Raw genomic sequence first — 22,178 nt, forward strand, 5'->3', positions numbered from 1 at the left:
GTTGATGGAAATTTTTTTCTCTAATCGAAGACTGAAATGATCGATGAAGAGCCAAAGATAATCCATAAATCATCAAATTGCAAAAGAATATGAGTTGCTCAATTAAAATTTAAGAGCATTTTCTATCTATTAAATCAATAAGATGAGTGAATTAGAAGAAATAAAGTAAATCACTAGTCATCACCTATTCGACACAGCCTATTCGACACGGGGAACAGAGAGATTCAGCGGCGGCCGGGTCTCAGCAGGCGAAATGACAGACTGGAAGGCAGACCGGAAGCGAGTTCACCGCTCATTTGCGTCAGGATGAAGCCATGCCCTCAGCCCTGACTCCTGCGCCTCCCCGATTCTCCCCCCGTCTGGCTCTTCTTCCCTTCCGAGCCCTCATCCCTCTCGTGTGCCCCCACCCACCCACCCCCCGCCGTTAACCAGCCCCACTGGATGTCTGGGGCCCGTCGCCGCCGACGGTCTCTTCTTCCCGGGGGCGGGACCAGGCAGAACCGGAAGTGCCCGGATATGAGTTTCCGGCGCGGACAATTTGCAACGCGAAATTGAATGATCGACTCCGATAACCGTCCCGGAGCCGTTCCTACCTAGCAGCCGACGACTACCGCGTATTCGAGAACGGCGCCATCACCGTTATGTCGAAAACGAATCGCCGGGCCGCCTCGCCATTACTGCGATTCGTTATCGTCATTACCGGCATCGACGGTGCGCGCCGGATCGCTCTGGGGAAAGACGAAAGAGAGCGTGTGGCCGACGGTGATTGTTGCAATCGCGATCTGCAAATGCGAATGTGGGGAGGTTCTCTTTTAACCTGGACCGGATCGGACGGTAATAGTAAAAAACACACATCAGGGACACGTTAATGACAATTAATAATAAATAATAATAATTAATTCAACGAGATGCTAATAAACTTATATAATAAATAAATAAACTTATTGTTAGATCACGCCGACGACTCTACGTTCAATTTTGATTCATCGAACCCAGCTAATCACCGTTAATTCCCGTTAATTCCCGCCTATACTTCTCGATATATTTATATCCGCTATCAGATCAGCGCGATTTTATTAACATTGTTGTTACCAGTGTGTTTAACGGGATTACAACAATAACGATTAACTACGCCTCGCAAACCGGTCACGCTTCAGGCAAAGTCAACCTGCGTGTCACCGGCGGCGGCGCGTCCAGCATGATACAATCGATAATGGCGATTAATAATACGGATATCGCGATTATAATTAGCAGAATCATACGGGCGGCGAGATGGGAGGGGACCTCGTCGTTTAGCGCGACAATAAATTTTCGCCGTTATCCGTGTCGGCGATTTGATCGACGTAAATTTCGTCGCAATTAAACGCGTTGCGCGAAACCGCATTTTGACCGAGATGTCTCTATATATTCAACAATCGCTGCATCGTTTTGTAATATTTCAGCTCGAGAGAGAGAGAGAGATAGACCAGAGCGAAACGCCAACGCAGACGGTAATAGCTTACTTCGATAGATATACATATATGTATATACACACACACATATATCGTGTAATACTTTTCAAAGTTAAAGCGCCCACGATTTCCGCGTGATTAAAATGACTGCGATTTACATTCACAAGTGATTGATTTTTTCAAACTTTAGTTAAAAATAAATTAGAGAGATGCCAACTTGAAACTTCCTTATCTGCATTCTCTGCAACATACACATATTCTTCGTTCCCATTTTCTACAATTAACCGCAAAATTTTGTACAATTACACTTGAAATCCAAGTGTGTTATTTACTAAACTAAAACTCTTCTTTCATATTTCTTGCCATTTTAAATCACGTCATTTAACACGATTGAACGTATTGACTTTTGATTTAATGCAGTTAAGCGTGTTAAATAACGTGATATAAACGTCAAAAAATGTGTAAGAAGAACTTTAGTCAAATGTGTCATTTTTAGACGTTTATGCGTGTAAAACTAACACACTTATAGATTTGTAGTGCACCGTTATTCTTATTGATTCTCAATGATAATCGTTTAAAGATGTCTTGAGATAATTTTTGTCGCGACAAAAGTAGCGCGTACTCGACTTCCCGACAGCCGGAATTTTTCGGTGTTGCGTCGTAGCCCCGTTTCTGGGGTAGCAAACAAGTGGATAAAAGAAAACTTATTTCCGTATCTCTCTGTCTTTCACAAAGGGGACATTCGCGCAACGGGCTTTTGTGCGATTCGTATCGTCAGTGGTAGTTGGTAGCTGCCTGCAGCCTGCAACGCCATTACCGCGCCTTGGCTTGCCGGCAACAGAACTGAACTCGAGTGGCACGTTACGACTGTTTCTGTCGACTGACGGCACCGATAGCGTCACCAGTTTCCACGATTCGTTCAACATAATTCAAACAAAAGTTCCCGAAGTTACGGCCGTTGTGCACTGCAGTCGGCGTCATATGTATACCTACGTCGAAATGCGCCGGGAATTACAATCCAACGAGGTGAAGGTAAAAGGAAGAGATGCCCCGGTCGCTACTGCGACAAAGATGTTACTTGAAAGTGGTGCTTTAACGTCATCAATGTTATATAAGCCTCATCTATTTGCTTGATTATACACACAAAGTCTTGTGAAATGTTACGCTTATCGTTCGATCGTTCGATCGTTCTGTGATCTTCGATAGCGAAGAGAATAAATCGCTATGTACGAAAATTTATGTATAAGATTGCGCAATAATTTATTATGTTATTTTCAAAATTTATTATGTTATTTTCAAAATTTATTATTGTTATATTTCTATTGCAATTGTAAAAGATTATAGCCAGCCTTGCTACTCGCGTTGATAAAAATCAATTATAATCGATAGGTTTGTCGATATCAGAGTGCGCGTTCTTGTTTTATAGATGAAGAATTTAATTTCCTTTTTCAGCCGCATGTTAAATCGGTAACAAACTGTTCTCGATCCATTTGGAAGTGTTGAACGCGAAACAAACGTGAAGGGAGGGAGAAAGAGAAAGAGATAGATCGATCAATCACTCCTCGTGTGGGAGAAGAGGGTGGAAGAGCAACGCATAGCGGCGGTGCGAGTGAATTCTCGGATCTCTAGCGACCTTTTTGCGACCTCGTTTTACGCGAGGAGAAGCCAGGGAGATTGACTCCGGCAGAATCGCTTTCTTATAGACGATTAAGCGAGCGAGGTAGGCGAGGCGTTTCGCTGCCACCGTAAGAAAGAAAGTTCCGCGCGTCAGCCTGTTAAAAATTCAAACGCGCGAATTTCCCCAGGAATAAATTTCCAAGTTTCCCGGCCGAGAACAGCCGAGCAAATACATCGTGCCGAGCTTACGCGGCGCCGCGCCGAGCCAGCCAGCCTAATAGCGCGCGGTCCAACTGGAAAGTTTGGCGCATTGTCGGCGAATAAACGGAAACGATTGTTGTGCGCGACGCTCCCGCGCGCGCGGTGCAGGATGGAGGGCTGAAACTTTGCGGACGCGCGCGCGCGCGATGCGCATTGGTACTCCGCGATTGGCAACGAATGCGTCTCCATCATGCGGGGTGACGTAAGTCAGAATAACGTGGGACGCGTTGAAATAAAAAGCCGTTTTAACAGAATAATTCATTCAGAAAAAAAGAGAACGCGGGAATATAGCATGAAGTATCGAGATACTTCGTTCAACACCGCAGAGAATAACAACAAGATTGCTATTCTCATCCTTGTGAAATAATAAAGCGCTCTTGAATATTGACACGTACGTAAAGGAAATAAATCGGTGAGATATTTGACATACGAAGAAGATGATTAATACCGGATAATAAGCAATGTTATTTTCTTTATAAAATTATTCTTATAAATATCTGAAGATTGTCGCGAACACAGATGTTCCTTGAAAACAAAAAATTTTCGTTGAAATTGCCTGTTAACTTGATTAAACACTGACGAAAATAAATATCTTGAGTACCGCAATAATTAAATACTAAAAATTATAGCAGCGAAAGAAAAATTTGATTGAAGGAAGATCAAAGCGATCCGTCGTGGAACTACAATCGGACATACGTGATTGCAAGCGGAAACATTAATTGCAGCACTTGGTCAATCATGGATTGGACGTGCTTTGCGCGAGACTGCTTGTCGTAGTCGGAATACCTAGCTGCGCCAGTCGCATGACCAATCTTAACCACAAGAGTACCAGTTGCTTCGAATCAGATCACTGACGACATTGATGGGACCGTGCGTGCACCTCCTGTTTGCAGCACGTCTCATCTCTGCATACCTTCCCTATATTCGTAATGAAGGAATAAACAACTCATACCGATCAACTGTACCTGAAAATTAGAGAGTAAAAATGCCAACTAAGCACCCCGCAAAGTGATATATTCTAAGTCACAACGAAAAGAACATTTTCTATTTTCTATTTGGCGATATGACATAATACGATTATACTAATCAGTTCTTCGAGATTCAAATTATGTAATAAAACAAGTAATTTTTTTATAATTATAGAAAATAAATTATAAATTACAGTAACATATGACACGTATATGATTCCTCATAATAATACTTAATAAATCTCTTTGCATTCACGATTATCACACCACTGGGATGTGACAAATAAAAACAATGACAATTATTATTAAGTCATAGTAGTGTGGATGTAACGGAGATTAAAACGATTCGCGAAATGTAAATATATTAATTATTAATTGGATTATATTTCCTTAGACTGAGAACATAATCTCAGAATTCATGAAAGATAAGAATTTTTATTAAATTCAAGTTATAACAGTGTTATTGCTACGCGTTTGTCGTAACACATCTATTTTTGAAGATGTGCAAGCTGCTTGTGAATTGTGAAAGGCTCTGAATATCGTATTCTTCTAATATTCACATGTGACTCTGTCATTTATGCGTACGACCTCATTCCGTTCTATTATGTAGAATGTAAATACGTATATGTAATTGATTAAAAAATAATCGAAAAAGTCGCTTTGAGAAGTATATCGTTATGCTCCGCATTCGAATGTTTCGCAGAATATAATTTCAACTACTTGATTGTAAAATTATATATAGGGTGTGTTATATTTTAAATGCCCCAGGCCAATATCTGGAAAAATATGGAAGATACGGAAAACCTTTCAGAAAAAAGTTGTAGGATATTAAGGGAAACAAATAATAACGGATGAAAAAATTTTTTTCGAAAATTGATTTTATTATTATTTGTCCCCCTTGATATCCTACAACTTTTGTCTGAAAGGTTTTTCCGTATCTTCCATAGTTTTCAAGATATTTGCCTGGGGCATTTTAAATAGCACATCATGTATATTTATAGGAATGTATGAATTTTACAATTTTCTATTAATTTACAGTTGTATAAATAAAATCAAAAATTGTTTTTCTCCCTCTCTAACAGTGATGGTCTTATATATTGTCACATTCGCTTTATGAATGTAAATTATGTGTATAAATACATATATTGCTTATAAACTGTGTATAACTACATATATTGCTAACTTAATTACTCTAGATATGTTATCAATTACGAAAAATTGCGTGAAGCGACACTTACATGTGTAAATGCGTTAGATATATATAATGTATGTATCTCTTAAATGCAGAAAATGTGACAATTTTGAGTTTAACTCCTAATTAGGCCGAGATCGTTTATCGCTGGCAACCTAAATGAAGGTATTGTCTTGAATTTCAATATGCATTACATTGTGAATATATATACTATAAATACAAGCCAACGTTATCTCATTTATACATTCGCTCTCGCGAGGCACGTGTTTCTGTGTGTTAGCACAGTTTAGTTATTATATTATATATTACTGTACATATAACTGACGACACGCTACGCAAAAATAAAGTATTTTCTGCTTGTCATATCAATTCTATCAATGGGAACTATAAATATCGGCAAGTTTCTTGAATATACCAGTGGGAAATATTTTGATCTTCTCTTTGGGAAAGTCCGCAGCAGAAGCAAGAAGCGATAAATTCCGGAACATATAATGCTAACACATCCTATTCATCTGTCGCAAATAAGACACCTGGTAGGTATTATTCAAAGATTTTATAGTAATTTTTTATAGAAATACGAATACCTTTTTACACGAAAGCTTACTATTGTTATACCAAATATCATCATGAAGTCTTGTTATACGATTTTGATGTTGCTAATGTAAATAACATCGCTATTGCAACAAATTTGTAATATATTCACGACATTCATCTAGACGACATATTGGGCCTTATATATTGCGTTCACAATAAAAATGTAGTAGATAATAATAAAATAGTAAAATATTTGCATTTTTTACTATTTTTATATTAAATGCAATCGGTTTATTATGGATGGTAGTAGAATAGGAAAAGATCAAACATGCTTACCGCAGCTACTAATCTTTGATTTATTAACTGAATATAAATTAATTAAACGTGCCACCAATCGCTCTTGATTTGAATCGAAACGAAACCACAGCTTTAAGTTGTTAGCTTCAATTTCCGTTTATACTCCAGATTGCAGAAATGTGAAGAATAATGCAATTGTTAGTACATTCTTTTAAATTTGAGAAAAATTGTTTAGTTAGAAAGAGAAAAAATTCAAAAAATTTTTAATAATTGTATCATACATCTACACTTTATGTGCTCATATACGGATATTACTTATTTGATACGTTGTATTCTGTTTTTTTAATGGATATGCAAATATATTATTATATTAATCAGATCGCAACTCAGATATTCATGGGAGACTTGGGAGGTGCTTGCCTAGTGATATATAACGTGCGCACTTCGAAGTTGTGCAGAGTCGAATCTGATTTCATGAAAGTAACTAATTTTAGTTTCATACTGGAAAACCAGAGTTTCGATGATCCTTTCGCTCGACGGCTGACAGTTATTGGAAAACGTAAGTACTTGTTTGTTTTTAACAAGAAAAGAAGATTATTTATTATGTGAACTTGGGACATCACATATTACGTATTTTAAATCCGTACTCTTCCTTTGCATTATATCATTTTTATTCTCCTTCTTTATCTTATTATTGTTCACGTAAACATATGCTTCATATGTGCTGATAATTGTAAAAATTGACACATTAGTGATATTTTCCTAATCTCTGCAATTAACACTTCCATCGTATATGTTTTAGGTTTATACTAAGGGCGGCTTAATATTACGTTAACTGTTTCAACATTACATCGCAATCGTAATCTTGTAATCTGTAACCTTTCAATAGTATCTCTTGATGGGAAAAATTTAAAGGTAAAGAAACTTAAGTGTGATAAAAAATAATTAAATGTAAATTTTTATAGATTTTAAATCATATATAATGTAAAATATTTTATTATATTCGCATTGTTACTAATAGAAAGTGAAGAAATAGTAGCGTTAACTAACGTCTATGTAGACTTGAGAGTTCACTATAAAATTTTTGCACATATCCTCGCTTTTTTTTTAAATTAGTTATTCATATACTTGTATATGTATGATTCATTCTTAATGATCTTTTTGTTTCTGCCACGAATCGTCACTCTGATGGTCACAAAATGTTCCACGTCAAATAAAAATTCCGTTCCGTGGAATCGGCAGTCGATCATCGCGCACTTAATTATGCAGCGTATATTTCGAAACAATAATGAGACTCGGTATACATCGCAGATATAGCAGCGGGCTTTTGTCTGAGACTGGGTGCGGTGGTATTTGACACTGGCTCGCTGGATTGCAAATTGGGGCGGAATAGCTTCCGGCCTGTTCAGGATGATTGTACCGTGTGCTCTAGTATAACTTCTGGTCACGGCCCAGATTCACGTACTTCATGTCCCTGAACAGCAAGAACCGACAAGATCCAGTCGGCAAATCGTAAAACTTTTTCTACTGTATTTGGATCAACGAATCTTCACAAACAACTTGCGAGCGAAATTTTTCACGATTAGGAAGAAAATAAAAAGAACCTACATGTGTATATGTCGGGGAATCAATATACGATTATATTCGAAATAAGAGTATACTACATAAGAAACTGACATTATAGTCGTACTAATTATGGGATAATTTGTATAGTAAAATTTTACTATTATTTTATCACATAAAACGATGTTTTCTCATTTACACGACCGAAACTTAATTCGCGAAACTCTTCTCAATATAAAATACATCTATTATGATGCATCGCAATTACTTATCGCAAATTTCCTAGGAAAAAATTAATTTAAAATATGTACCTACATGAACGAATTTTAAATGTTTATCATATAATCTGTGTTGATGAATTTTAATTCGTTCCTAAACTCACACTGGGCAATATATTGTAACAAGATCACTCTAATTATCAACAAAAACTGAAACACAGCGGCGGTAACAAAGCGATCTTACGTCGCGACGATCGAGTACAGATGTAGACGACGCACGCGTCTAATTATTACCATTATTATCCGGTTAATTTGAGTTCGATCGCATGATGACGGCCACTTTGAGCGTCGAGCTTGCACGCGTTCGCCATGCTATTCTATATGCAAGTCAAGGACGGCTGGTCGTTACGTAGGTGGAGAATAACGAGCGGACGAGCATCATCAAGGGAATTACATTTCGATAATCAATAAGCTTTTAATTCCGATATAAGCGTTGATTAACCATGCCCGGTATTTATCGAAGTCGAACATAATATTTATCGGAATGTAGCGCCGATATTTATCGAGATCGGTCGCCGTGTTTGTCAACGGGCCATTAAGTCGACATGTTTGCCTTCTGCCCTTATCCCCATTGAAGTTATTCCGGCGTATGTAAGTGATGCGAACTTTAAATCGTCGATATATTGCTAGATTGATTGAAGAAAATTGTTTGCCGCTTTGTATGCGCCTACGTAGCGTCGAAATATAAACTAATTAAAATTATAGATAGAATCTGCTAAATTGTCCATGATCAATTAACGCACTTTCTTTTAAGGCTTATTACTCTAAAACTTATTGTTAGAAATTTGTTAGAGAAAAGAATATATACAAAATAGACGTAATATACTAAACGCTAGATTCAAAATATATTGCCTGAATTGAATTTATCTCATAGTATCTCAACATATATTATATGTAATTAATTATAATCAAATTTGTATCAAAATCTAATATTGCGCGCAGGTAATTATAATAATTTGCTTAGATGGACGGTTATAACTCTAACATAAATCTAATTCAAATATGCGTATATGTTTCGAATTAATTTATAATATATGTATATTACATATTTACCCACATATACATACATATGTATGTATATATTCTCTTGTAACAAATTTTTAAAAGCTTAGTACTAATTGATCTAGAAGAAAGTGTAAAAGCATAAAAAACATCTGATCAAAGCAAGATTTTATCAGCACACATTAAGAAGAAAGATTTCAGTAATATTACAGCTGAGTACACTCCACCAGTTATTTTCACCATGACTGAATCATAATCCGGCAATAGAGAATACAAATCTCATTGAATAAGGCTTCTACTGTGTCCATTTCGGGATCGAACTTTGCGAGAATGGAAAAATGGAAGACCGCGCGATGGCCATAAACGGCGGCTCGCAAAATTGATGAAGATACGTACTTTTATCGACGTACTCGAAAAAGACAGACAGCTACAACGCCGAAGCGGGCCGGCTCTCGACAGTTTGATACGGTTTACGGTAAACACATTTCGGTGGCAATCACGTCATGGGGCAAGCAAGCAGCAAGCAAGCAAGCAAGCAAGTAAGCAAGCAAGCAAGCAAGACTAGTTGAGCCGAAGAGTACGTGATGCCTCCTAGGTTGGGGAAGGTGCGCGAGTGGTAGGTGCGCTGAAGAGCTCTTAGCCGACCCTTTGTTGTTCCTGCCATCCCCACTTCTAGCATCACGCAAGGGATGACGGTGGGGCTGGTATGGGGGTTAAAGGGTGGCCTCGCTCTTGGCCAAAGGCCTCTGATTTACTTAGCCTATTGAGTGCTTTCCCGGAGACTCGCCCGCGCCAAGAATATCGTGTACCGAGTGTCCGGCGACTATCGTACGATACTTTAATAAAGTGCGCTGAAGATCGATTAGCCGAAAAATTCTAATACATAAATATCGAGAGAGCACAATAGTTTCCGAATTAAAAACAATTCAGATTCGTAGAAATAGCATCGCCAATTGAGTTCGTGCGCTCAGTCTGGAATTACGCGTACGCGCGTATTGATCTATCGATTTTCAACTAATCCAGTCTGGCAAATTTTTATATGTAAAAAGATTCACAGTGATTTAATCCGTGAATGAATTACTATCACAGTAGCAAATACATATAATTAATTTTTTATAAATAATTGCATGTGTTAAAAACTTGTACCTTTGTCATCCATATTCGTATAATAACAAATATTTTAGTACAATTATATAAATATGATAGTATACATAACGCTCTCAAAACTGATTATTTCTGGCTCCCGCTTCATTTGCATTAATATATCAATTATATTTCATCCTTCTTCACATAAATTTTGTGCCAAAATTTAGAGTATTACTATATATATTGAATATTAAATATTTGAATATATATTGGGGGACCAACAATATCTTACGAAATTATATTTAAAAAATAGACATTAAAGAGTTTGAGAAGTGTAATAAATATTATCTATCTATAAAATATATTAAATGTAAATATATCTACTTATTATATTGCCAATTTAGCGTGAAAATCAATTACATATCTTATGACGAAAATTTTTCAACTCTATTATAACTGCGTCTAGGTTTTATACGATTTAGAGTGCGCAAATTTAACTCTCACATCTACTGATATATTTTCTCTTGCAGACTCATTTTATATCACTAGACATCACAGACGCGTGCTTCGCGCACGCTATTTAGCTTAAACATTATACTATTACTATTACACTATTAACTTCTTGATACACGTAAAATAATACTGTCAAAATATGCGATGGCAGATGCTCACGAAGTCAGCGCAATGAGATTCGAGAACTAAATGAGCATCGCGGAAAAGCGTCAACAATAAAATCTCTTACACGATTTTTTTTATAAGTGGAATTAAAATAAAAAAATAACTTAACTCACTCTACACACTGTTGCGAGAGTTAAATTTGCGCACTCTAAACCGTATAAACCTAATAAATGCCATTATAATAGAATTAAAAAATTCATGTTGCGTGACTTGGAAGTAATAATACTTCCATGGTCGATCATATGACCACAGTCCACACGGTTATAGCACCTGAGAAGTGCTACGGGTGACTGTCCCTTTATTTGAATTAGCATGCTGTGGGCAGCACATTTGAATTTAATACCCCGAGATGTAACCTTACATGTATATATGTAAGCTTACACCTCAAGGCATTAATTTAAATGTGCTGCCCACAGCATACTTGTTCAAATAGAATGAGGGACAGTCACACGTAGCAATTTCCAGGTGCTACCCGTGTGGACTGTGAGCCAACTGCCTCCGAAAGATAGCTCAGTTTCTCCGCACGAGCCCCACTCGTGCGGTGGGGTGCAGTCTGCAATATAAAAATTCCTGTGATCAGGTGGACTCAAACCCGGTACCTCGGGGTTATGAGTCTGGCGCTTTACCACAAGACCACATTGCTACCCTGTCCTTATTGTTAAAGGAAAATTATTTTAATATCAAATATTTTTAATTATTTGCATATAACTGATCAAACTAATATAATTTATATTAAAAATATATAACTTTCCTCTTTTGTGACAAAATGTTTATTGGATCTATTACATTTCGCATCATATGATATAAAGTTATACTAATCTATGTAGACGGGCTAAGAAACATTAGAATAAAAATAATGAACAATTATTCACGCGTTTTTTGTAATTATAAAATGTTTCTTATCAAAATATGTAAAGGGTAACAATATCTCTAACAGATAATTTCTATTTTGCGTAAATAATCCAGTTTTGTCAAACGTAGATGTAAAAAATACTTTCTATCTTTTCCAATCTTTTTGCTCGTAGGTTTAAATTTTCTACAAATTTCAAACAATTTATGCACTTCGTAATTAATATTCTGTTGCATAATAATACACCAAAATATGCCAATAAATGATGAAATCGGTCAATGATGCATTGATAATAAGCTCTATTTTATGAGCTTTCATATGTATGCGTTCTTGTACGCACAATAAATCGACGGATAATTATACATATTCCAGAGTTAAACATTTTGAATAATGTCCCAGCCCATCCATTTCAAGGCACAATAGATCTATGATATATATTTTTTTTATCTATAATATTCTTACATAATACACATATAACTGAAATTTTTTAATGCACCTACCATAAAAGTAAGTAATGAATTCAGATATCAAGCAGTTTATGAAAATAAATAATACAGGATATTTGCCACTACGACTGTGTTATATCATTACAAATTCAAATCTTTGCTTGATATACAAATAATTGTTAAAAAAAGATTTTTAATCCTTTGAATTGCTTTTGGTATTCTTTATATATTTTCTCTTGCTGAGACTCATCTTATCACATTAAAATAAAAAACATAATTTAACTTACTGAAACGATGCGCCAACAACTTAAAAAATGTGATTTAAAAAATAAATCAATGACAAGTTATTAACCTTATATAACTGCTCCGCATCGTAGCCTATAGATTTTCTCCTTCTCTCATGTCCTCGTTTCTCGTTGTTTCTCGATGGCACTAACCAACACTCACTCGCGAAAACATGATTAATTGCGCAATAGCGACGGCAGCTTTTCACTCTAATACCCTGCGATGCGGTTAATAAAGTCGCGTTACTGACTAATTAGAATAGACCGCTTCGGAAATATACGGTTAAAATTTAATATTATATTCAATCGTAATGAACACATTTCGGACGTATGTACAAATCCCGTACGAAATACACGTATTATTAATAAATACGATACAATGTATCGTTTTTTGTTTTGTTTTGTTTTATTTATTTATTTATTTATTTGAACACGACATTATTCGATCTGACAATTCATGTACAAATCCGCGCTCTCAATCAAAAATAATATTCAAATTATAATCAAATCGGCGAAATATTCATAGTGCCGAGACATGTTTGAGCATCTGATCTCAATGAATCAAGTAACTATCGCACCGAAATCATAACGTATATACAACTGCCGTCGGTTATTTGATTCGAGTGAATAGTTCCGTGCGAGAATGTTATTTCGACGAACAACAATCGTCTCGATACGTTCACGAGTTGTTAATCGCGTAAATCGGCAGTCGCTAATCGTAATAATGACAAGGAACCATCGCCATTTAGTCTTCCAACACTCATTGCGATCGTACCTCGAAGAATAATGCGATCGAGAAGTAACACTACCTTCCCGCTCGAGTGTCGCTACGCAAATTATGATAGCACAGTGACTTTATGTATACACGACACGCTGTATACTGTATAGCTATGTCGAAAAAAAAAAACACTAAGCACGCAATGTGCCAGCCGCTATAGCGTTACAAAATATTTGACACCCTGCAAAATAAACATAATGCGCACGAATATTTCGTTCTTTTGTATTTCACATAAATGATTTAAACGGTCTCTTATGCTTATTATGGCACATCTAACGTTCAGGTGACTTGAATTTATCCTCGTTTCGATCGTAAAAGTACTTCTATCTAAAACAAATTTAATGTCACTTATATTCAATCTTTAAAGGCAATATCAGTGCCAATATATCGTGACATAAAAATTTAAATAAAAAGATGGAATTATGGTTGATATAGATATTACAAATACAAAGCGCAAACCAGATGCCAGAAATGATCACGTTCAAGCGTTACGTAAGTATACTTATGTAATTTCTATAATGAAGAGTATCTAGTAAAAATACTTGACACTCCTTATACATAAATGATATAGGTACTTATGCAAATTAACATTCATTACTACTTTTTTACTTAATTTTTATATTCCGAAAAGAAATCCGGAAGGAATAAAATTGTGTGATTTTAATAAATCGATAATTGTAATTTTAATAAGTGAAGATGATGAGATTATATAAAATCGTCGTAAAAAGATGCGGCAACTTAATCTCGTTTGCTCGATTTATGAGAATCACACAATTTCATTCTTCTCAGGATATAAAAATTAAAGGAAATAATAATAATAAATTAATTTCCATAGTTTTCCAGTCAAGATTTCTAAGATAAATTTAATTTTTTAAATAAATATATTTAATAATTCTTTTTAGTTGGAGTAATTAACTATTTAAATTTTTATTAAGAGATGAAACTGCTCAAAACTGCTAACTTTACTTACATTAACGAACAAAATTTACCATTAATAATCAATTTATTAATGTTATATGTAATACCAACAAATAATAAAATCACAAAATTGACTACAATAAAATGAGCAGAAAATTAATAACAAATGACGGATCAATACAACGTAGTTAATATGGCACAAGCAAAGTAAATTTTGCGATTTTGATTTTTCTCTGTTAACGACATGGCAACATATAACATAATATTTTGAAATATATTAAAGGGAAGGAAGCTAGCGGTGGCAACCGGAAATTCGCGACGAGGAGACGAGGAGACGAGGCAAGGAGGTCAGACAACCCTTTCGCGCGGTAAGAAACCCGGAGAGAGGGAAAGAATATCACCGAGTCGGTCGCCGCCCTTTGTTTTTCTCGAGCATCTAACGAGGATTTACCGCTGTTACAACTACTCGCGTTCTCGGCAGTCGCCACCATCACCGGCGCAGCATCGGTGTGAAGATCTCTCGATGCCGGAGAAAAACGCGGGTATCTCGGTTCCGGTAGGAGTCGTAAGAATAAAGCAACGACGCCGCGCCGTCTCCCGCAGGAACCAATTTAGCTACACGCTCGCGGACAGATTTAAATCAAATCAGTTTCATCGCTATTCGCGAAAATTAATCCGCGACGAGCCGTCCTCCGAGTCTTCTTCTCGGAGAAATACCAGCATTACGAAAATTATTAATTTTACGATTTAAATCGTTATAATCAAATCACAATCGTCTATACTATTTCTTTGTTTAATAGTGGTCGATGTTTAAGTCGCTTCTCTCTAATCAGAGATTTGAAAGTAGTTAGTTTATTACGAGAACAAGGAACTGCGAATTTGACTATTTTTTCATATTTTATTTTACTAAAACAAAGAAAAAGATGGTAATAACCGCGAATCAACGTCGAAGTATTACTTATTATTATTCGGTTATGTATAATTATTTTAATTTAACGAGCTAATTTTATTTGTAGAGATAATAGAATATAATAAATATCGTGTCTATATCTATCTATGCTTACAGGTAACCCTCGAATAACACGATTAATTGGCTCCGTGTTATTCGAGACCCAGGATTTATACAATTTTGGCGATCACGTTCCGTGCTATTGAAAATTATGCAATTCAAGGCTCCAAATCTGTACAAAATTGGGCATTTGATTCCAAGGGATTATTTTAAAAAATACTTTAGGACCGCTCCAATTTTTTAGCGTGCTATTCGAGACTCCGTGCAATTCAAACGCCGTGTTATTCGAGGGTTACTTGTATTTTACATATCTCTCTTTCGATTTTTCGTTGTCTAATTATTTCATCTAATCACTCGCGTGATTTTCCAAACACAATCGTCAACGTTCGAGAGTAACATATGGCCGTGGGAGAAATCTCTCGATTTATCGGCGCACTCATCCCGGAGTTGCATCGACAATCTTGGCTGATTCGAAAGTCTGCGGCGCGAGGAGGAACAAGTAGAAAAGGACGACGGCGATCGCGACCTGGCGCGGGGCGACGCCGACGCGACGAGACGAAGGAAACCTTGATATATCCGCCAAACACAAGGGGCCCGAACACCTCGGCGGGATTTATCGGGACTGCGGATAATGGATGGCTTCGCGCAGCCACCAAGGACGCCGCTTTTTTTAAATAATACAACGCAGAAAGGTGAAAAATTCCTGGCTTCCGCTATAATCGCGGCTACCAGAATACGACGGGATATAATAAAGATTACTGAAAAACTGTCAGTTTCGTTTGTCAAACGAAACCATGTAAACGTTACAAATAATTCTGTAAATCTTTACCTATAATACACTTATCAATATAGGTACTTATTCATCATTACGATGAAAAAATGAGTAACGTTATCAGACAAATTTCTAAAATCCTGCTTACAACTACTTGAAAAGTTTAGGATAACGACTAAGAGAATTTCATAATGTTTTACAATCTTCACATATGTAATCTTACATATATAAAACAAAGTCGGGTTAGTTACACCATTTATAACTCAAAAGAACGGCTGGACAAATTTTGTATTAAGACCATATAAAATAGGGGTAGAATTTTCCGGCGAGTAATACAGAGTGTATATAGTTTTTCGTTACCGGGGCGAAGCCCGGGTAACCAGCTAGTTACATATAACAGTAAGTACATGATGAGCGGATATTATAGATATACGTTTTTAAAGTTGAGATAAAAAATTCTGATGATACGGTACCTCCTGTCTCAATCGTGAATATTATACGTGAAATGAAAAGAGAGCACGCACTGTTTCAACGTAAAGGTATCAAAGAGCGTTAGTTACGGCAGCAACGACGAAACTCAAAAGGATTTCGGCGACTCGAGCTTCAGGTGTAGCGCAGTGACGACGGCTTAACAGCTTTAACCGGCTTTCCAGAGTAAATTTACCTCTAGATTTACACTAAGATTTAAGGGGAAGCAAGAACGGCCGGCGTCGAGGCGGACGAACCGCGAGACAAAAACCGCGGAGGCACCGTCGTCGGATTGGATCCACCGCGGGAATGTATTTAATTCGATTGGCCTTTGCCGCCGCCGCCGCTGTTGAAGCAAGGAAGGTGAGAAGAGCAGGGTGGCTTTTATCAGGGGGGATGAGAGAACCTCTGTTTCCGCCGGAAATGAGGCCCTCGCTACCCCACGTCGCCCCGCGCCAGCGACCTACTCTCTCCCCATCAACCTTTCCTCCTTTCTTCCCTTTCTCCCGCCCTCCTCGTCGCAGTCGCTCTTTCTCGTCGTCGCCGTCGTCGTCGAGAATGAAAATCGTATTTATATCTCATCTCTCGCGCGCTCAGGTAAATATTACGAGCGAGTGTACGCACCTGCCGCTACGAGCTATGACAAGCGAGATCCACGACGCCGAAAAATCGGCGCTCTCGTCGCGATACCCTCAAAATGTCGACCTGGCCGCGCTTAGATACTTTACATTTGCAAATTTCGAACATAGCAACAAGAAGTTATAAAATCAGAAACTACTCCGGTTTACTTGTTGCAAGAGAGGTGTGTTAGTTGCGTTTGCGCATTAAAAATTAATAGTATTAAAATTAAAGAGTAATATTAATAAATATCCTGAATGGAGTTTTAATGCCGCCGTATTATGAAAAGCGACTTTTATTAAACTAAGACTACTTAATTCGTATACAGTTGCAATTATTTAGATATTTCAGATCGAATGTTATTTTCTTCCTACATTGCGTATAGTTAGCGAAGATGTATAAGATTGACAATTATGTTATTTATAGTTGACACACGTATCTTAGAAAATGGAACGACGAGTATGTTTATGGATTAAAACCCTTTGTCTCGGATAGCAACTAAATGTGTTCGCAATGCTCCACATTTCTCATACATTTATCTAATTAATTTTTCCTTCGCCTACATCTTTCTGTAGTATCTTTCTAGTCATCCGAGGAATTCAAGCGGTCAAATCAATTCCAATGAGTAATTTCGCGACATGGATTTCGCTCACGGAAATACTGCTGCATCTCTCGAAACGCGTCCGTTCGCAGACAGGCGTATCTTATTTCTCTTACAAACGCAAATTAATTCGAACTCCGACATAAAGTAATATAAAATCCGTACAATGATCCGATCAACTGATCGACCGGACCACCCACGGGTTCTTCCCGTTAGGTGCGCGCCTTCCTCGAGGGGGTGCGGACGCGAGGGCGATCTCATCCTCGAGTCCCTTCCCCTCGCCTGACTATATTCATAAGCTCTCTTAGAACGGGTACGGACCGCTACTCTCTTTTTCCCTCCCTTTATATTTTTTGTTTTTATCGTGCACGAATCCCCGAATAAAGCGACGGGGGATCTAGAGCCAGACGCGGCAGAGAATCGAGGTGGAAGAAGCTTACCCGTTGCTCGTCTCTCTAGGCGGATGTCGACTCTGGCTCTCCCTCCTCCGGCCATCCCGCGAGATGTAATTTTCGCTGTATGCCGAGATTAGAAGCCAGTTCGTCGGGGTAAACCCCGGTTCCGCCCGCCTGATAAGTATTGCCTGCCCCGTGCCAGTCTCCTCCTGAATGCCCTAGAACTGGAAAAGGGATTCGAGAGATATGATCTCGGTACGATCGATCGGCCTTACGACGTGACGTCACGAACGACGATGGGTGCCCGTTATATCTCGTTAAGGAGCTACGTATACCCACCATAGGCGCGGATTTGCGGAATCGCCTTGAGCATAATGAAGATCTACTACGTCGAACTGTTAAATAAATGTCATTGCTATTAATACATCTTAAGGCGGACCGCATTGCAAGCCCCGTATGATAACTCGTTTAAACAAGGCCGTATATAATTAAAAGTAAAGATTAATCTAATGTGTAAAATATTCGTGAATTTCGCGTAAGAAACTGAACAAGAATTCTTTTCAAGGCGATTCACATTAGAATTAAAATTGGATGAAGAGGAGCGTGCGGTGGAAGCAGAATGCGATTCAAAGGTAAAAAGAGTATCGCTTTCATCCCACACTCCCTTCGTATTCACTTCGCGTCGTCTTTGCGATAGAGCGGGGCGAAACTTTTGCTAGACGAAATCTCTGAAAGATTGTATAATCGGATTAATCAGTTACGGTTAAAAAAATCACATAAAAAAGAATGCAAGTAACTAAGTACAAATAACGGATACTAATGTAATGCGCTATATGTTTAAAAACATATATCTTCAATTAAAAATTAGCCACATCAAAAAAATTACTTAATGTTCGAAGCAATACCATAAGATTCAACGAGATCGCCATTTAAAAAACGGTTCAGGGATGATGTGGATGAATCATCAGAAGCGTGCCATAATTTTCATTTATTATATAAGACTTACAATCTATATAAATTGTATAATAAAATTTGACGAAAATTGTGATCTGAATTAATTTTACATCTGCTACTGACTGAAATTTGGTTTGCCGATAACATTAAAAAACTTGGTTATATTTGACTATGCATCTCTTGCCACTTTCTTTATCTTCGCTTATACAGTTGTCACTTTTCTATGTAAGGGTTATATTTTCCGTATGGAAAAATAATCTCCCAGTTTGAATGCTTTCAGTATAAACAGCTAAACAGAGGAAAATCCGATTTGTACAGTTGAACACGTCCGATTAATGACCATATCTGTAAATAGAAATGACAAAATTTTCATACATATTCATATATGTATATACATAATTATTTAATTATCTTAAAAACAACTAAAAAACTCAGTTTAAACTTTATTAAGATATCTACTTACACATTTTATTTAAATATATCACAACATTCTTAATTTTGTACTTAAAGGATTAAAAAACAGGACAAAAGTAGCACATATGTAACGAAACTTATATATTAACAAATGGAAATCTACTTACTTCTGAAACTCCCATTCACGATTATCAAGTGGACACACCTGTCTTGTTTTCAGCCAACGTGAGATACAATGAAAATGGAAGGCGTGCTGAGCAGAAAGACACGGTTACGGTAATAACAAGTGGAATACAACCGTATATGATATACAATTAAATTAAATTAAGGAAAACGCTGTTAAACAGTCAGAACTGAATCTTGGTTGTCTAATATTATTCGCATAAATTTATATGCAAAGAAAGGTGTGTGGTTCGTTAGAGCAAAGAATCGTACATAAATTCACGCGAATATCAGACAACCCAAGATCTGGTCCTGGATGAAGCTCGATTCTTAAATTTATTCACAAAAGTTGCAAGTTGATTGGCTATCGGCATAGCTTTTAGCCAATCAACTTGTACATTTTCTTAAGAATGGAATTTGTACGCACGTTTATCTAGCGAATAAATTCAAGAATTGAGACCCTGATCATATAACGACGATTACAATAAGATCCAAATAGAAACTTGACGACGTCAAAGTACTATCAAACCTACGTTGCATACGCCCCAAGCTACCGTGCACTCCTCGCTCGTGGCGGACGCCTGGTTCGCCTGGCACTCGATACAGAGGTCCATGATGTGATTACGGCAAATAGCGCAATTGTCCACAACAATATCTGACAGACAAGTGCGAGAAATTGCGTTAGAAAGCGTTTCGCTGTACTTGCCACTACATTGTGCTTCAGAGACCGTGCAGTCACGATGCTCGATCGTAGTTTTTACTCACCCCAGGCCCATAGTGCCACCGCGTTCCACTGAAACGGACATGGGCATGATCACGTTTAGCAATAAAGAAAATAACAAATCACACGAGCACACCGTGGAGCCGAGCGGAGTGACAAAGCGTAAACAAGGTTAGAAATTACGCTTGCACGCCGCGCGGCGACCGCGAGCGCACTCGATCACGCGTGATTCTCGCACGCACGTATCGACCCTTACCTTCTTCACCTCGAAACGCTTCTTCTCGCCTTTCCCGGTGCTGGAGGTCGGCAGATCGCACTCGTCATCGTCGATCTCCATGGTCGTCGCCATTCTTTAATTTTGAAGCGTCGTCGGACGACCGCGAGTGCCCCAAGTGGCGCTGCTGCTGCCGGAGTTGCCGGACACGCAGTTCGCAATTGATCAAACGCGACACCTTCTGAAGGTCAACTCAACCGCGTGGTATACGTGACTCCGTCCACGCGTGTCGAAGCGAAATAATTTATATTTGCCCGACGAGTAGTTTTGAGGAAAAAAAGAAAAAGAAAAACGCGACCGCGCGTCAATTTATTCGCAACGCTCCGGTACTCCAACACACTGTCTTTCCGATCCTCTCTCTTCCACGTAGGAGCAAGCGATTGTAGGTTACTTCACATTGGAAGGGAAAAAAAACTCTGAACTAAATACGCAGTCAGTTCAGAACCGCTGTGCTCGAGAATTAATTCGCAATACGATCGAGACGGGAAATTAATAATCATGCGCGTGCGCGCGCACGCGCTCTAATTACACGAACAAAATACACGCAAATATATATTTCGCATTTCATTTGCAAATATCGGAGAGAGGCGACGCGAGAAACGACTCCGCGCTGCCTCCCCTCGTTGCGCTTAAAATATTTCCTTCGACAGCGATGTTGATTCGCGACAGAAGCAACATAACAGCCTAAAGCATGCGGATTCACTCACCGCTGTCCGGAAAGTTGTTGGCGCCGAGCTCCGTCCGGTCGATCCACGATCGTCGCGGAGGCACGTCGCACTCGGAATACGCGAGACGCGAGAAGCGCGGGCGATCACGCGACGCGACGATCGTCCGATATCCTTCGGCATCCATCGACGCGAGTCAACGCGAGTCCACGCGCGGCACTCACTCCCGAAATGAGAAAATAATCGCGAAAATCGCACGGAAATCGCGGAGCCGCTACGTCCCGGCGGCAATCGAACGCGACGCGACGCGAACAATATGGCGGCCCTGCGCGCATGCGCCCGCCGCTGGCGCGAAACGACGGAATATATGTATTCGAATATATGTCGAACGGCACGTAGTCGAATATCTTCCCGCGCGGCGACGTATCGTCCTCCCTGCCTGTAAAAAGTGAGCGAAAGGAATTGAAAAAACAAGGGAAAAGCCGGCAAGGAAAGAATCAAACTCATAACTCTCAAAATGAAGTCCCCATTTTCGGAATTAATTGTTCCCCTTGTGTCCGTAATGCTAGGAATGTTACAATTATGCCCCGCTTATGTCGCAAATAACTATTTCCGAACCTTCGAAATCAACTTCGAACTTCGAAGCTTCAAGCTTCAAAGACATATCTTAAGGCGCCTTTTCATGTTGACGCTCGACCGCTCGACGCTCATTTTCAGCGTTTCATGAAATTGGCACCTTATAATAATTATTCGAAGTTAACTTTGAACCTACAAATCTTCGAAGTTGTCAAAAGTAACAACCCTAGTCGCGAGCCGATATTTCACGGGGCCAATACATACCATATATATTTCTTTCTGACATTTCCATCGGCCTCTCCCGCTCCCGCGCTTTTCTTTCCGAGATCCGACGCGCAAAACGCGA

At 38.3% G+C, this 22,178-nt stretch overlaps 2 protein-coding genes and 1 pseudogene across 4 annotated transcripts in view; 1 reads left to right on the forward strand and 2 right to left on the reverse strand.

Annotated features, from left to right (window-relative positions):
• The window catches only part of Scgdelta (sarcoglycan delta), a 305,491-nt gene extending 283,924 nt beyond the window's left edge, over nt 1–21,567 (reverse strand). Inside the window, exons 1-2 of one of the 3 annotated variants that reach the window (XM_077413412.1) lie at nt 21,299–21,567; nt 18,112–18,290 (exon numbers count right to left, since the gene is read on the reverse strand). The gene's annotated coding sequence lies outside the window, so the exon portion shown is untranslated. Of the gene's footprint in view, nt 1–9,559; nt 9,736–18,111; nt 18,291–21,298 lie in introns of those variants that run through there. The other 2 variants (XM_077413414.1, XM_077413413.1) reach the window with 2 other exon arrangements.
• On the forward strand, nt 5,649–7,483 carry LOC143901386 (uncharacterized; annotated as a pseudogene).
• Roc1a (Regulator of cullins 1a) lies at nt 19,040–20,968 on the reverse strand. The gene is made up of 5 exons (XM_077413418.1): nt 20,574–20,968; nt 20,362–20,389; nt 20,130–20,251; nt 19,602–19,687; nt 19,040–19,365 (listed from the first exon to the last, which is right to left on the reverse strand). The coding sequence occupies exons 1-5, from the start codon at nt 20,664–20,666 to the stop codon at nt 19,353–19,355; spliced, it is 342 nt and encodes a 113-aa protein (XP_077269544.1). The 5' UTR covers nt 20,667–20,968; the 3' UTR covers nt 19,040–19,352.
• Nucleotides 21,568–22,178: the final 611 nt, after the last annotated feature.

The sequence above is a fragment of the Temnothorax americanus genome, unplaced genomic scaffold, assembly GCF_048541705.1.
Source record: "Temnothorax americanus isolate GAGA-0224 unplaced genomic scaffold, ASM4854170v1 Scaffold33, whole genome shotgun sequence".
NCBI lineage: Eukaryota > Metazoa > Arthropoda > Insecta > Hymenoptera > Formicidae > Temnothorax > Temnothorax americanus.

Excerpts from the sequence above, each read along its gene's own strand:
- Roc1a (XM_077413418.1), bottom strand. The coding sequence starts at position 20,666 with ATGGCGACGACCATGGAGATCGACGATGACGAGTGCGATCTGCCGACC. Across the intron at positions 20,390-20,573 it reads AGCGTTTCGAGGTGAAGAAG|TGGAACGCGGTGGCACTATG; the intron begins GTAAGGGTCGAT and ends TGTCCGTTTCAG. Across the intron at positions 20,252-20,361 it reads GGTGGCACTATGGGCCTGGG|ATATTGTTGTGGACAATTGC; the intron begins GTGAGTAAAAAC and ends CTTGTCTGTCAG.